The 15,953-nt window shown below is 31.8% G+C and overlaps 1 protein-coding gene across 3 annotated transcripts; it reads left to right on the top strand.

The window, feature by feature from the left end:
* Positions 1-9,061: 9,061 nt before the first annotated feature.
* Positions 9,062-15,924, top strand: LOC124845326 (EEIG1/EHBP1 protein amino-terminal domain protein). Of its 3 annotated transcripts, none has more exons than XM_047322405.2 (9): positions 9,062-9,213; positions 9,768-10,608; positions 11,370-12,556; positions 13,007-13,304; positions 13,411-13,623; positions 14,062-14,235; positions 14,569-14,766; positions 14,850-14,963; positions 15,397-15,924. In XM_047322405.2, the coding sequence occupies exons 2-9, from the start codon at positions 9,856-9,858 to the stop codon at positions 15,727-15,729; spliced, it is 3,270 nt and encodes a 1,089-aa protein (XP_047178361.1). In that variant the 5' UTR covers positions 9,062-9,213; positions 9,768-9,855; the 3' UTR covers positions 15,730-15,924. The 3 variants fall into 3 exon arrangements, with proteins under 3 accessions (XP_047178361.1, XP_047178376.1, XP_087971628.1); XM_047322420.2 differs by having other exon boundaries at positions 9,063-9,213; positions 15,400-15,924; XM_088115502.1 differs by having other exon boundaries at positions 9,098-9,213; positions 9,854-10,608.
* Positions 15,925-15,953: the final 29 nt, after the last annotated feature.

Genomic DNA, 15,953 nt, shown 5'->3' with positions numbered 1-15,953 from the left:
GTTTTTGAGATTAGCCATGAAGGAGCTCGGGTAAATGGCCTAGATACTTAAAAAGTTCGACTAGTTTAGCCACTAAGAGAGCCCAATTCTAAGGCCAAATTACTTAAAATGATCAATTGGATTAGCTACTGAGAGAGCTTATCCCCGAGGCCATATTACTTAAAGCTTGGTTGCTAATGAGAGAGCTCGACCCCGAGGCCAGATTACTTAAAGCTTGGTTGGATTATCCATTGAGAGAGCTCGACTTTGAGGCCATATTACTTAAAAAGTTTTTGTTGGATTATCCACTTAAAAGAAATCGGGCTTGAAGCCAATCCACTTGCATAGCACGACCCTATGGCTCCACTATATTGTGAACTCAGCCGAATGGCCAAATCCATCTACAAACTACATAAGTCAAGCCAAGCCAACTAAAGATATGATATGACCACATACACGAAACCAAACTTTCGAGACTGGGGACTTATGTTCCTACCCGACCCAATAGGCATATTAAAGATTGTGGGCCAATAAGGCCCTTTAAGCCTCTTCATTATGGAACAACCTAAACATACACCTATTTGGACAATATTTACATATTATAACTAAATCTCGGCAATTGGGTGTATTGATTATTATTTATGATTATGTTACTATTTATTAGACTCCTCAGGTAAGTGTTGTTCCAATAGAAGCATAAGCCCATGACCATATTAATCCTATAAATGTAACTAGTATTTCCCAAGGAATGCACACTCTCACACTCTCTCATAAACACTGACACACTTACTTATACAAATATTCTAACCCTCTTATTGACTTGAGCGTTAGAGAGTCTTTTTGCAAGTGAATTTCCCCACTCTCAACAAAAAGAAAATCTTTCTGAAATAACAAAAATAATCAAACAACCATTAGGATCTTGCTACTTGTTCGAAAGTTTACGTTCAATATCTATATAAGATCATGTATAATCAAAACTAAATAAATTAATTTGTTTTTCTTTTTTCTTTTGATATCATATATATATATATATATATATATATATATATATATATATATATATATATATATATATATATATATATATATATATATATCGATTATATATTATATGATACTTAAATAGATTTTTTAAAATAGTGATGATTAGAATACTTTATCCAAAATATTACAATTAAAATTAACTATATTTGAATTATCTTATTCAAACAATGTGTTTAAAAAATGAAACAGTTTGAAATAAAATTATTCAAATTCGATATCTTCTAATTTCTTTAAAATTGTAAAATTCTCTATGAAAACATAATGTTAGTTTTCATATTTTGATTGTATCATACACGACTTATTTATCATGATGATTGACTGAGACTAGTTGAAAAATATGCTAAATATTTAAAAAAGTAGTTTTAAACTCATTTTTAATAATATAATTTAAAATTATTTATAAAATGATTAACACGTAATTATAGAGATAGTATCCTAGAAAGGTCGAAAAATATTAAAAGAACTACTTTTAACACGTGTGTTTTAAGAAATGGAAAAAACAATTACATTATTTCTTACTTACTTCACTTGAGTACTTTATCATGAATCAAGGTGATGATGTGGACACCTCAACCCACGCCATTTATCCTCTTAATTTGGTGAAAACTAACTGATTTAAGTGAACCTACCAGAAAAAAAAAACTATAATATTAATGAACTTATATAGTAATATACACACTCTATAAATTTCATTGGTACCATCTTTATATTTATATATATATTATAAATATAACCCTTGTGCTATTATGACTATGGAAGTGTCACCAATTATCATAATTTTAAACTTCAATTTGGTTCATGGAGGTTTCACGTGGTGTGCAAACTCATTTTAGCTTGGATACCAACTCCTTTAATTTCAAGCTTCAACAGTCCTATTGAATTTTTTTGTTAATGTCTCAACAAACTTAACCTAAAAACCATGTGTGACTTTTAAAGTTGTTTTTCTAGAAGAGGATACTTCAAGGTTGAATCCCACAATCTTAAAATGGAATTCACTCTTTTCCAGAAGAAAAGCAGCTTGAAACTTTTACAGGATACTTTGGGATGGTGAATTTCTCTTAAAAATATATTAAATGATTTTTTTTCTTGTTTTTTTAATAGATTTGTTTATTGAATATTAATTTCCAAGAAAAGTTTTAGACATATTTAGGTATTAAAATTACTCCCCTGAATGTTACAAACTTTCCCATATACACCTTGTAGTTAAAAGTTCAAAGATGCGTCAGTCTATCAAAATGATTTTTTTTTCTCGTATTAGACATGAATTTGAATGTCAAAAGCCTATAAAGCTCAAGATATGTTTCAAAAGTAAAATAATATTTACAAATATAATTACAAATAAATACTACACTAAAATGATTTCAACGTTCTAAATTTTTAAGTAGATAAGTTTTCTAAGAATTTAGAAAATTAAAGAAAGAAAACCTTTATAAATCTGTAGATAGCTCATAAAATTTGTAGGTAACAAAATCTTACTTACATATAAAACTTTATAATTAAATTGATCATAATAAACATTATCTACATATTCAAATAAGTATGTAACAACTAATTTGATGGGAAAAGGGCCAAAAAATATAATAACTTGACAAAGAGTAATAACGCAGCAGCGGAAATTCAATCTCCTTTCTTGCGAGAATCTGTGAAAAGCACCAAACAAATAGAACAAAAATAGAATCCAAAGCACAAAGAGACATCAACAATTTTTGGTACAAAAGAGTCTCCAATAATAACACCCAATGATGTGTTCAATAAGTCAATTTAAATAAGCACAAATGCTTACAAATGAGAACAAAGAAGATGAAAATTCTCCAAAACAGGGTTGCTGGTGCGGGACCGATTTCTCCCAATCTAGACCTCCGATTGACGATCCGAACGGTCAGAATGAAGAATCATATGTCTGAAACCTAGTGTCCAAAACCCAGCTCGATCCAACGGTGAACGACTTCACAGCGACGAAAACACCAATGCAAGTTTAGGGTTATGCGGGAATAGCTTTCTCTTTTCCTTTTTCTCTCACTTGGCTTTTGCCTATCTTCAAATGACTCTAATGTGCCCTACTAATCTAACCCATCTCTATTTAACCTAGCGAGACATAAAGGTCCAGATTATTTGGGCTTATTCTCCACATAGGAAGGGAGCCCAATAACCCAACAAATCTCCCCCTCACGACTATGTGGACATATCCGCCAAACCAATTGCAGGTGATGAAGGTGATGAAGAATACTGATGAGTTTATATTTATGCTTACATTTTAGGTTTAATTTCAAATTTTTGATGGAATTCTAGTGTTTATATGGTTGATTTGAAGATTTTTTATGATTAAATTTATCGGGTTTGAGAATTAAAGAAGGTTAAAAAGTGATTTTTAATTGCATGAATTATTATTCGATATTCTAATGTTTGTTGATGCAGCTGAAGATACAAAATAGACCGAAAATAATTTACAAGGAGCTAAATGCGCCCGTGCTTTTTAAGTTATGCATTCCCTTTTTCAGAAATTGGCCAATTAATTAATTTTTTCTCCTACACCCTTAATTTTCCTATACACATGTCTCCAACCACACAAGATCATAATCAACAAGATGTTGCCACGTGACAATCCACCACACATAAATCTGATCACTAAGAAGCTGCCACGTGTCTCTAATTATCTACACACTAAAAAAGACCAATGATCTTAAAACAAAAATATCAACTTGCAAAAAGAAGAGTTCTAGCTTTCTTTACCTCAAAATACCTATTTATTAGAGCTTAACTTTTGCTAAATGCTCACAGAACTATCTTCCTTAGAAACTCTATTTGGAAAAAATTAATTGGTCTAAAACGTTCATTGTTACTCTAACTATTCAGAGGTGCGATCATTTCTAAAATGAATGAAGAGAAGATGTGAGTTTGAAAGACCAAAATGAAAGAAGTATAATTACACTGTGGAGGACAGAAAGAGAACTGAGAAAGAATATCAATAATCTTTCCTCTCCTTCCCATCTTATATGTTTATTATTTTATTATTATTTTTCTTTTACTATTTCTTTGTGAATATTTTGCATAAGAAAAGACCATAAAAGCATTGATAAACAGACAAGATCACATACATTTTTGAAAATTTAATAGAACAACATAAAAAATAATATTTAAAAATGAGATAAAGGAAGAAAATTTTGAGTTAGTTCAAAATGGAGTTAACGGAGTTATATTTTTTCCTTTAACTTTTACTTAATACAAACAGTTTTAAAGCATTCACGTTCTAATTATTATTTTATTTAATTATTTAATGTTAAATTTTATATCATGTCAACATGGTCCAGTAAAAAGATTTTATAAAACTCCATTCTTACAATTATATTTCTAACTCTTGAAATAAAGACATTTTAACTTATTATATTATTAATAAGAAAACTTCCATATGTATTAACATTCAAATAACATTTGAATTATAATCCAATCTATAATTAAATTAAATCCAATAAGTTATAGTGAAAAAAATTGATACCGAACAAAATAATTAATAAAAACCATTAATAGTAGATGACATTAATTAATATTAATGACATAACAGAAACCAAATTACAAACTCACTTAATTTAATACTGTTTTGGTTTTATTAAGTTTTAATTTAACTCGTTTATAAATTTATTTATTTTTAATTAAGTTTTTATTAGTTTTAATTTGTTTATCTTTAATTGAGTTTTATTAGATTTAGATTATATATATATATATATATATATATATATGACTATCAATACTTTTATATGGTTTAATTAAGTCTTTTTCGTTTATTTTTTTTATTTAATTAGGTAATGTGACTGTAATTTGTATATTTTGTTCTATCATATTATCTCTTTTCTATATATGTAAAGAAAATACGTGATTTTATAATTAATATAAAATAATATTATTTTAAATGTAAAATAAAAAATAACTTATATTATTTTAATATTTTTATTAATTATAAAACTTTACATGAAAATAAAAATACAAAATGAGGAATAAAATAATAATTACTCACTCAATAAATTAAATATTAGAAACTCAATTAAAAAAATATAAATTTTAGGTAATTAATAAAAAATTATGAAAATTTAATTAAAAATATATAAATTAATAAAAAAATTAAAACCTAATTCAATCTATTATTTTAAATAAAAAAGTTTTATAAGTTACTGATGGCATGTGGAATACCTACCCAGAACACATCTTAATTTTGATATTGGGTTTGAAGAAAGTGGCCATGGGCGCCACCACATCACCAATGTAGTTATTTCCTGGGACACTGATACAAAGTGTAGAAGGTGATATTAACATTTGATTTTGGTGAAAACATAGTAACATTATTGTTGACAACTGTTTGTGTCGGTGAGCCAGCCCAGCTTGAATATTAAGTATGCCACATCGCGTTAGGGTTGTACGTCTTTCACGCGCCTCTGCATTTTTCCAACGGTTTTATCTATCTTAACATTTTCAGCTATTTATTTTGGAAAAATGTTTTTAAGATTATATGTATCATATAATAATTAAAATAGTTAAATATACTTTTAGGTCCTAAATGAAAAATTAAAACTCATTTATATTTTTTATCTAAAATTTTAATACATTTATTTATATTTTTAAAATATAACTTTTTAATTTAATTACATTAAATTTTTATAACATGTTATGTAACATCTTATTTAACTGTATACAGTTACAAAATAAAATATTATAAAATTTGATAATATAGTAAATATAGTTAAGAAACATATAAAATATTAATACAATTATTCATATTAATATAGTAACATAATATACGCATATCAACTAAAAAACTATAAGAGTTGTTCAAAAGAAAAGAACTCCTATATGAAAAAATTAGAAAAAGTTATACAACTATTTCGTCACATCCTCGTCTTCCATCAAAGGCATATCATAAGCTAACTCACCATGTGCTCACATCGTGAACTAATAATTACAAAAGAACAACAAAGCACAAAAGAAAATGATAGGGTAAACTAATTGCAAAAAGAAATATAATAAGACAGTTAAATCATATCAAATATCAACTAAACATTGGCGACATACAATAACTCATGAACACACAAAAACAATTGACAATAAACTCAATTACCCAGGTAATGCTTTTGACATAGGGCTTCATTGTATGCACTTGTAGTTATATTTATGCTCTACAAAGCCATAAACATAGGGGTTATCATTCTACTACTCACAAGGTTAGTCTCCTTCGCACCTATGAATAAATAGTCCAGTGGCTAAGATGTTCTACCATTCTTTCCCCCACCGTTCCTCTCTATATAAGTTGAATGGTTGGTAGAATATCAGGATATGTCCTTTTTGAACTCCTATATGTCAATGCATACACTAAATATCACCAACACACATGATTTTTCCTTGAAATTTTCTCAACAACAAATGCCAAACACATCCATAACAAAATCCCCATTTCCACTCACACAGTCTTCATACTCATAAACATACTGAAGTGTATTTAAATCAATGCCAAACAGCCAAGAAGAAAACATATCGGCGCTCAGGGGTGGCACCCAATCCAAGAATTCTCACAAAATATGATACTTAGTGTAAGTCTTGACTCTCAACACCATTCTTCTCGCAAAAAGTCGTGTTGAGTAACACCCTTCTACTGCTTAGCGTCCTAGAATTAAATTGCTCCAGACTTGTAGTACAAGGTGGCGTTCAATGGTGCCTTGCTATCGCTTAACACCAAAGCATTCACAAAACTTGATGTTTAGTAGTGAAAAGGGGCACTCAACGGTTTGAAGCTAAAATACTCCCAGACTTACACACATGAGCTTGCGTTCAACACCCAACCAACACCACTTAGTGCTACATCGGTTTATAACAAAATCATTTATGATTTAAGTGAACTTGGACCTAGTCAATTGCTCAAATTGGTATACCTTTTTCAGGTAGTTGATACAAAATTGCTTTTACAGATTAAAACTCATATCAATTTCCTTTATTGTTAAGCTTTTCATGGAAGCATTCTGCTATTGATAAGGACCATTGATCAATCTGCTTCTATAACCAACACAAATACTACATTAAGACCATTGATCAGCAGAGACTAACAAAGAGAACTCAAACACTACATGCGAACGAAAAAAAAGTCAGGTTTAGAGAAAGAACAAACAAAAGAAAGTGATAGAAAACCAACTTACCATGTTGAAGAAATTGATGGGTTGCTCTTGATAAACTCACCGCAAGGAGAAATTCTATGGTCTCCGATCTTTAAAATGATGAATGAATTGAAAAAATTCTTAGAAAGAAGGGAGACAGAGCTCTAAGAAAAAGATTTCTAAAAAGAAATTATGTTTTTAAATAATGAAACTCGTTTATAAAAATTTATTTATGTTTTAAACTTTTATTATTAAAATAATCGAGTATCACCATATTAAATACACTATCAATTCTAAAATACAAATTTTCTTTTAAATGTCAAACATATTTTATACTAACATTTGAATTATTTATATTGTTTGACACGTTTTATCTTAAGAAATTTAACATAATTGGATTAAAATATATCCATTTATTTTTAAAGTTTGAAAACAAGACAAATTTTAGTTTCACATCAAAGTTTAGTGATTAAAAATATATTTAACTTTAAATAAAATTATAATATATTTTTAAAGGTAAACTTTTCTTAAAAAGTTATCATTTATTATTATTTTTCGACGTTTTTTTTCTTGTTAGGTTTATACGTACTTTCTTATATAAAAGATGACATTGTGATCAAATTAATTATTTTAAAATAAAGTTTTAATGGATATACCCCAAAAAAAATTCTGGTTAAAATTTTTATACGTACTTTAAATTAAGTATAGTTAGTAATTTTTTGTGTGAAAATCTTATCATAGAGATTAAAAAAAGACAGATTATTGTAAGAAAAAAAATTAATTAAAATAAATTTTAAATTATTTAACATGATTCCAAAGCATATATTATATCAAAATAAATATTAGAATAGGAGATGTTGTTTTAACCACTACCTAAAATCTGTTACACGGTCCTCAATGGGCGTGCCGAAGTTTTTCACTCTGTTTTTATTGTTTTTGTATTTAACGTGGTCTACAATTTCCGTCAAGATTCAGTCACTGATCATCATGATTGTTTGCTGTGGTTTGCACCAAACGACGCCGTTTGCACCAAACGACGCCGTTTGCACCAAACGACTCCGTACACACTTTTTTTCGAGTATCAATTCTCATAAACCTCATATAACCTAACAAATTAAAATTAGATATTTGAAAATAACCCTCTCTTTGGAGGTTAGCAACTTTTCCTTTAATCACTAAGATAGTATTATTTATGTGCTGCATTTTCACACTCCCAATACCAAGAAAGTTTCACGTATATAAAAAAAATGCTGATAAAATAGATACAAAATGTGTAGTAATTGTATTTTTCATAATAAAAATAAGTTTACTTTATTATTATTTTCATCATTAACTAAGCAATAGCTGCTTTTCATATCTTTTTGTTATATTATTTTATTTTAAAGAGTTTATATTCAATAGTTATATTAATTTTATATATTTATTTGAATAAAAATATATGTTTTTATTATCTTTTAAATTTAATGTGAATTTTATAATATGCATTAAATTAATATATATACTAGATTTCCATTAAAGAAGAAAAACATGTAATTATAAAATGAAATAGTGATGAGTAATTATTTTTTATTACTGTGTTATAACATGGTAATAATTTTATTATTTTTAAATATAAATAAATGTAAAATAAAAATATTAGATGTATTTATAAAATATGAATATTTCATTATTACATATTGTTATAAATAATTTACTTGAACCATATTGTTACAATTAATTAGAATTAATTAAAAAAATATAATGTTATTTACAAAAGGAGCACAAAGTTCACTATAGCTATGTATTATTTTTAAAAATTAAATTTAGGGTTGAATATTTTAAGAAGTAGTGTAGTGACTAAAATAATGTTATTGATTGTGAAAAATGTGCGCTTTTTCTGTTTATGCTTCGTATAGGAATGTTGTTCTTCTAATAATTATAAATTACTTTTACATCCTTTTTCTCCATTTTCTTCAATTTCATTGACTTGTAGAGACTATCCCATAGATATGGTGGTGACCCTCTTGCAGTTCCAGCTTGTTGTCACAGCTATCTGATTCTACCAGCCACTGCTTTCCCGGTACTCACTCTTCTTACATTCCAAGCATTCTCTTAGTTCAAACTTGCTATAACTTTTGCTTCTGTATTTAACCAGACACCATATTCTGCATTATCATTTTTCTACTCGATTTTGCCTTCAAGTTCTGAGCTTTGTTACTGGGGTTTCTCCAGCTCTTGCTTGATCTGGTTCTTTCTGTTTATGTCCAAGGTTTTGTGTTTTTTTTGGTCTTTTTGTTTGGTCTCTCTGTGGCTGGTTTCAATTTATCTGCACCAAATTTGCTTTAAGTGGAGTTAAATTTGAGTCTTAAATAGTTTAACGGTCCTATCCTTACATTGTATCTTCTGTGTTTGAAATTTGTTCAAGATAACCAGCAAATCTTAGGTAGCTGCTTCACTGGCAAACTTTTTTTTTTTTTTTTTTTCTGTTTCTTAAACTTTCCTTTTGTTTTGTTTCCTCTTATTGAGACTATACTTAATAATTAGAGAGTTCAAAAACCACTCATTGCTATCTGACTAGGATTGCTGGTAAAATGCAAATCTAAATCTGATTTATTGCTGTCTGTTTCACTTCAGAGGGCTTGTGAGTGGTGATTGTTCAACTACATATTGAACTGCATTTAAGAAGTTTTTCTTTGAAAGGAGCCTTATATTTGCTGCAGCAATGAAAGGAAAGAACAGGAGAAGTGGTGGTGGTGTCCATATGGAATACCTAATTCACATTCAGGAGATAAAGCCTTGGCCCCCTTCGCAATCTCTCAGATCACTTCGTTCTGTATTGATACAATGGGAGAATGGTGAACGCGCTTCAGGGTCTACTGCTCTTGTTTCCCCTTCTCTCGGTCCTAGTTCTGTTGCTGGTGAAGGAAAGCTCGAGTTTAATGAATCATTTAAGCTTCCTGTAACTCTGTCAAGGGATATGTCTATCAGAAATAGTACTGCTGAGGTGTTCCAAAAGAATTGCTTGGAGTTCCACTTGTACGAGACTCGAAGAGACAAAACTGTTAAAGGGCAGTTACTGGGGACTGCCATCATCGACTTGGCAGATTGTGGTGTACTAAGAGAGACTTTGAGCATTCGTACACCATTGAACTGCCAGAGGAACTACAGAAACATGGATCAGCCACTTTTGTTCGTTCAAATTGAGCCTGTTGAAAAGAGTCACCCTAGATCTTCTTTGAAAGACAGCTTGTCAAAGGTGGAGCCAAAGGACAATAATGGCAATGAATCTGTATCATCATTGATGAATGGAGAGTATGCTGAGGAAGCTGAGGTTGCCTCTTTTACTGATGATGATGTTTCCTCTCATTCATCTGCGGCTGCAGTCACTACTTCCTCTGATGTTTCCTCTCATTCATCTGTGGCTGCAGTCACTACTTCCACTGAGTCAAGCGCATGTATGCTTCCTGAACAGGAGGTATTTCCCCTTATTCTATTCCATTCTCTTATCTATAGGAACGCACATTTCTTTTTTTTTTTCAAACTATGTTAGTACCTATGGCAATTTATGTTGTCCTCCAGCCATATTTCATGAATATACTTTTTGAAATAGGACAAAATGCAGTCGTTGCAATGTTTAAATGTTTTCCTCTTCTTGACCAAGGTTGAACTTGTCATCGAATGCCTGACTGGACCCTTTCAAATGAAGTTGTTTTCTTGAGTCACTACGAGGAAAATAAGAATCCTATTTGTTGTACTTCCAGTTACCCACACATAAGGATATGAAGAAAGCACATGAGAAAAGGAGAAAGAGAGTGGGAACAGGGATGAGCTAGAGTAGGGATTATGTCATTTGTTATAAGCTATAACAGATTGTGTTAGTGGAAAAAAGATATGGAGGCAAATTATGTGAATTAGTTAAATGACAAGAACAAATATATGGAGGGCATGAATTGAATGATAGGTTGCAGGAAGGTTGCAGCCCCTGGGCAGTGCTGCTTATTCAGTCTTTCCTGTTTATGATTTCATTTTACTGATCATCTTCTTAAACTGTTGGTATAAAGGGAATGGTAGTGCTTGCGTTCTTCTTGCTGGGTATCTAAACATAATGTAACATGGAGAAAATTCTTGTCAAGCTATTTATTAATTGTTATTTTGCTATTAAGGGTTATAATATAATAATTCTTTCTTTCTTTTTGTTGGACATATCTAAATATAATAATTTCTACTAAATTGCAGAATGGACCAAATGGATCATTGCAAAACAGTGGTGCAAATGACAAGGGGTATCATCCCTTGGCCTCAGAGACAAGAGTTGAGAAGTTGAATGTGATGGAGCAAGATGCACATGAGACACTGGAGAGGAGTTCTTCCTATGTGTCATCCATGGATGTGTTCTCAGAAGTTGGGAGTCCAGTAAATGGTCATACCTCTAATATAAGCACTCCCCATAATAGATCAGTGACAACCCCAAAGCAGGTTGCTTCTTTTAATGCCGACTCTTCTTCTCCAAGCTTAGAGGAAAATTCTAAGAGCAGATTCAGAAGCAGTGAGCATGAAAATTTGGATCAGGAGGGTAGTGAAAAAGTTGCCAATTGCAGAGAAAAGGGTACAGGTGTTCAAATAAACAGTAATGAAAGTGATTTTGACATCTATTCTGGAAACATTACATCTGTAGGTAGAGACTACCTCGACAATAATCCAAGATTTGGTTTGGAAACCAAAGACAACGTAAGTGAGAGATCTGAGGAAGTAGATAAAAGTCTGCAGGAGGGGGGAAGTGATGCGTATTACAGTTCCATTGAGGATAAGGATGGAAATGAATCATTGCATTTTGATGAGCTGTATCTTGTTGAAGATGAATCAATGGTGCAATATGCAAAAGACCAAGCTTTAGTGGGTAGCAATTTATATTTTTTGGGTGGGTCAGATAATGGTATGAAAGGTAGTTTTATGAAAAATGAAAGATTAAAGCATGTTAAGTCTGTAAGGTCATCAGCAGACTCAGTTAGGAGTATTGGGCCACTTGGTAACAATCATCACGCTGAGGTAAAGGAAAATGGTGTTAATGGAGATGTCCAAAATAATGGAGGGAACATTCAAAGCAGTGACAGAAAAGATGCCAAGGTTTATCCAAGGGAAGCCAGAAATGCCATTTTAGACAGCAAGATTGAACAAATGGAAAACAAGATAAAGATGCTTGAAGGAGAGTTAAGAGAAGCTGCTGCTATTGAGGCTGCTTTATTTTCAGTAGTTTCCGAACATGGAAGCTCAATGAGTAAAGTTCATGCCCCAGCTCGGCGCCTTTCCAGGCTGTACCTTCATGCTTGTAAAGAAAATCTTCAAGCAAGAAGGGTTGGGGCTGCTAGAAGTGCTGTTTCAGGATTAGTCCTCGTTGCGAAGGCCTGTGGAAATGATGTCCCAAGGTAAGCTTGAGTATTTTAGTTACTGCCTTATTTTGGGTACAATGCTTACTTCATTCATTTTCAAGTATATGTACCCGTTATCCTATCACTAGTCAACATAATATTTTAAGCACGAGTGGCTTCATCACGAGAAATTGGGGATTTATTTCTAGGTAAAAATAATTGTCTTTAATTAATTAACTTAGCAAGAAACTTTGTTTGACATGAAGAAAACATATACACTGCTCTGTTTGAAATGAAATCAAAGTTATTCTAGTCTGAATAAAAAAAAGATAATACAATATTATGTGGAAGATAAAAGGGATATACTTCATGAAACTCTCAGCTAATTGGATCATCAGATTAGATATTTTAGGTTTTTAATTATTACTGCCTATATTGGAAGTTACAGTTTCAACAGAAACTGTGCTGACTGCCGGGCAATTAACTTCTTCTTGCATCTTGATGCAGGTTGACATTTTGGCTGTCTAATTCTATTGTGCTGAGAACAATTATAAGCAAAACTACCAAAGACGTGACAACATCTAATACTTCTGGATCTAGAACAAAAAGGAAGAATGGAGAGATGAAAGTTGGAAAGGTAACACAACCACTAATATGGAGAGGGTTCTCTCCTAGGAAAAACGATTACATGGCTTTTGAGAATGGAGGTATAGGTAACTGGGATGACCCAAATGTGTTCACCTCAGCACTGGAAAAGGTAGAAGCTTGGATCTTTTCTCGCATTGTGGAATCTATTTGGTGGCAGGTAACGCTTTCATCCCATACAAAAGGCTTAAGTCCCCATATGAGCTCATTATTAATATAAAATAGTCCCATTGGCTTTTAACATGGATCATTCTTTCTGTGTCCAGTCTTTGACTCCATGTATGCAGAATTCTGATGCCAAGGTCACTCGTAAAGATTCTTCAAAAAACTATAAAAATATGTCTGGCTCATGTGACCAAGATAAGGAAAATTTATCGCTAGATATTTGGAAGAATGCTTTTAGAGAAGCCTGTGAAAGGCTATGTCCTATCCGCGCTGGAGGGCACGAGTGTGGTTGTTTGTCTGTGCTGCCTAGATTGGTTAGTATATATCTATCCGTTTCCCTCTTCCTTTCCTTCAATGTTTTTAGGCTAAAGGTATTGAAGTTTTTCATTATAGTACCTTTTTGTATTGTCCCTTTTCAATTGTCATTTATCTGTAGGTTTAGTCTGCATGGTAGCTGAAGAGCTTTGAAATGTATGATTATGTAAACAAAGAATAATGAGTGCGTGTATTTTTCACTGGAGCATAGTGCCTCCTACTGACTGTTAACAGGAGAAAAAGGGGGAGAAAAGTATGTTTTCTGCAAATTGCTTAAGCTGAAGCCAAAATATTTACAACTCCTCTAAGATGTGAAATCCCCCAACTTTCCCGACAAACTAATATCTTTGAGTATACCAATCTATGTATCTACGTCTTGTCGTCAGATTATGGGACAAAATTGACATTAGACTGCATTTTGTTTTTACTTATTCCAGATAATGGAGCAGTGTGTGGCAAGATTGGATGTTGCTATGTTCAATGCCATTCTTCGGGAGTCTGATGATGGTATTCCAACAGATCCTGTATCTGATCCCATTGGTGATCCCAAGGTTCTCCCCATTCCACCCGGTAAATTGAGCTTTGGATCTGGTGCACAGCTAAAAACTGCGGTAATATCTGTGATCTCAACAAATTTTTATCTGAACTAGAACGTGTGGCTCTGTACTAGTGAATGTAATTGCAACCTACTGTGATAGACTCAATTTACTTCTTTCCTTTCTGCTAATATCTGTTTCTTGAATGTAACTCTAAAAGTGGGCCTGGAGTATGACTTTTTGGCTTGGAGTTAACCACTACTACATTGAGCAATTAGAAGTTAACTGCTTTGCAGCAAAAAATGAAAATAAAGAATGATTTGAATATGCATATGTTCAATATAACATCACTGGATATAAATTGTTTCGACTGAGTAGTTATTTTCATTTGTGTTCTGGATTTCTCAGATTGGTAACTGGTCTAGATGGCTAACTGACCTATTTGGTCTGGATGATGATGATTCACATGATAGAGATGACGATGACCTTGACAGCAATGATGGAAGTCAAAATTCATCCTTCAAATCCTTCCATCTTCTTAATGCATTAAGCGACCTTCTAATGCTTCCTAAGGATATGTTGTTAAATGCATCCATTAGGAAAGAGGTTAGCCAATGAACTTGTGTTTTTCGCCATTTAATTAACTTGCTACGTGTTTCTTCCTCATTCTTTCATCATTGTTTGTGAAGGTGTGCCCAATGTTTACTGCACCTCTAATCATGAGGATACTAGACAATTTTGTCCCAGATGAGTTTTGTCCTGATCCAATTCCTGATGATGTTTTTGAAGCTCTGGACTCACAGGTTAGATAAATAAATTTGCAGTTGTTATTTTGTTCTCGTTATTTATTACTAACTCCGACTTTTACACTGCCTAATCTAGTAGTTAAGTTCGTTTAATCTTTTTGTTTTCATACAATAAAGAAATCTTTTTCCTAAATTACCCTCAAATTATATTAATTGAAAATGTTTAGGTTTGAAAGAGTATCATTAAATCAAGTTTAGGGAATGAGATATGCTTATAGTTAAGTCTACCAAATATGACCAACCTTTTTCTTATATTTGAGTAATATAGGATTCTAGTTTGATACTTCGTATATGTGCATCACGAAAACAATGGATAAATGAAATTGACATCTCGTGATATGTTCATGGTTTTTTATCCGATGTTTTATGATTAAGCTATCAGGAATTCCAAATTTGGCTTATGGTCTCTACATGTGCTTTTAATTTGAAGCAGGATGATCTTGATGATGGAAATGAGTCTATCAACAATTTCCCATGCATTGCAACTCCCATTGCATATTCACCTCCACCAGCAACTACCATTACAAGCATTACGGGTGAGATTGGAAGTGAGTCTCAGCTTAGAAGAAGCAAATCTTCCATTGTTAGGAAGTCATACACGAGCGATGATGAACTCGATGAACTAAACTATCCATTATCTTTGATATTGAATAGTGGCTCCTCACCAGCATCAACAAAGTCCAATTGCAAGTGGAAAGAGAGTCGCGATGAATCTGCCATTAGATTTGAACTTCTTAGGGATGTTTGGATGAACAGTGAATGAGTGACCACAAACTAGATCTCACCCTTTTCCTGTTACATTTCATCGGTAGCACTGTGTAAAAAGCAATATATGTATTCTAGGTTTAACAGAACGAAGACACCGACTACTGAAAAACGAGATGGTGGAAATGACCAGCGTATAATAAATAATGTTCAGTCATTCTTTGGACCATACAATAAGGTCATGTGAGATTAAGTTCTGAAGCGCTTGTTAATGTAGTTGAT

This window comes from Vigna umbellata, chromosome 5 (assembly GCF_029865625.1).
Source record: "Vigna umbellata cultivar VRB3 chromosome 5, Vumbellata_1.0, whole genome shotgun sequence".
In the NCBI taxonomy this organism is placed as follows: Eukaryota; Viridiplantae; Streptophyta; class Magnoliopsida; order Fabales; family Fabaceae; genus Vigna; species Vigna umbellata.
Note: the sequence above shows the minus strand (reverse complement) of the source record. Positions and strands in the feature narration are given on the sequence as shown.

Coding starts and splice junctions, on each gene's coding strand:
- LOC124845326 (XM_047322405.2), top strand. CDS start 9,856: ATGAAAGGAAAGAACAGGAGAAGTGGTGGTGGTGTCCATATGGAATAC. Junction 13,305..13,410: donor TGGAATCTATTTGGTGGCAG/GTAACGCTTTCA, acceptor TTCTGTGTCCAG/TCTTTGACTCCATGTATGCA. Junction 13,624..14,061: donor TGTCTGTGCTGCCTAGATTG/GTTAGTATATAT, acceptor TACTTATTCCAG/ATAATGGAGCAGTGTGTGGC.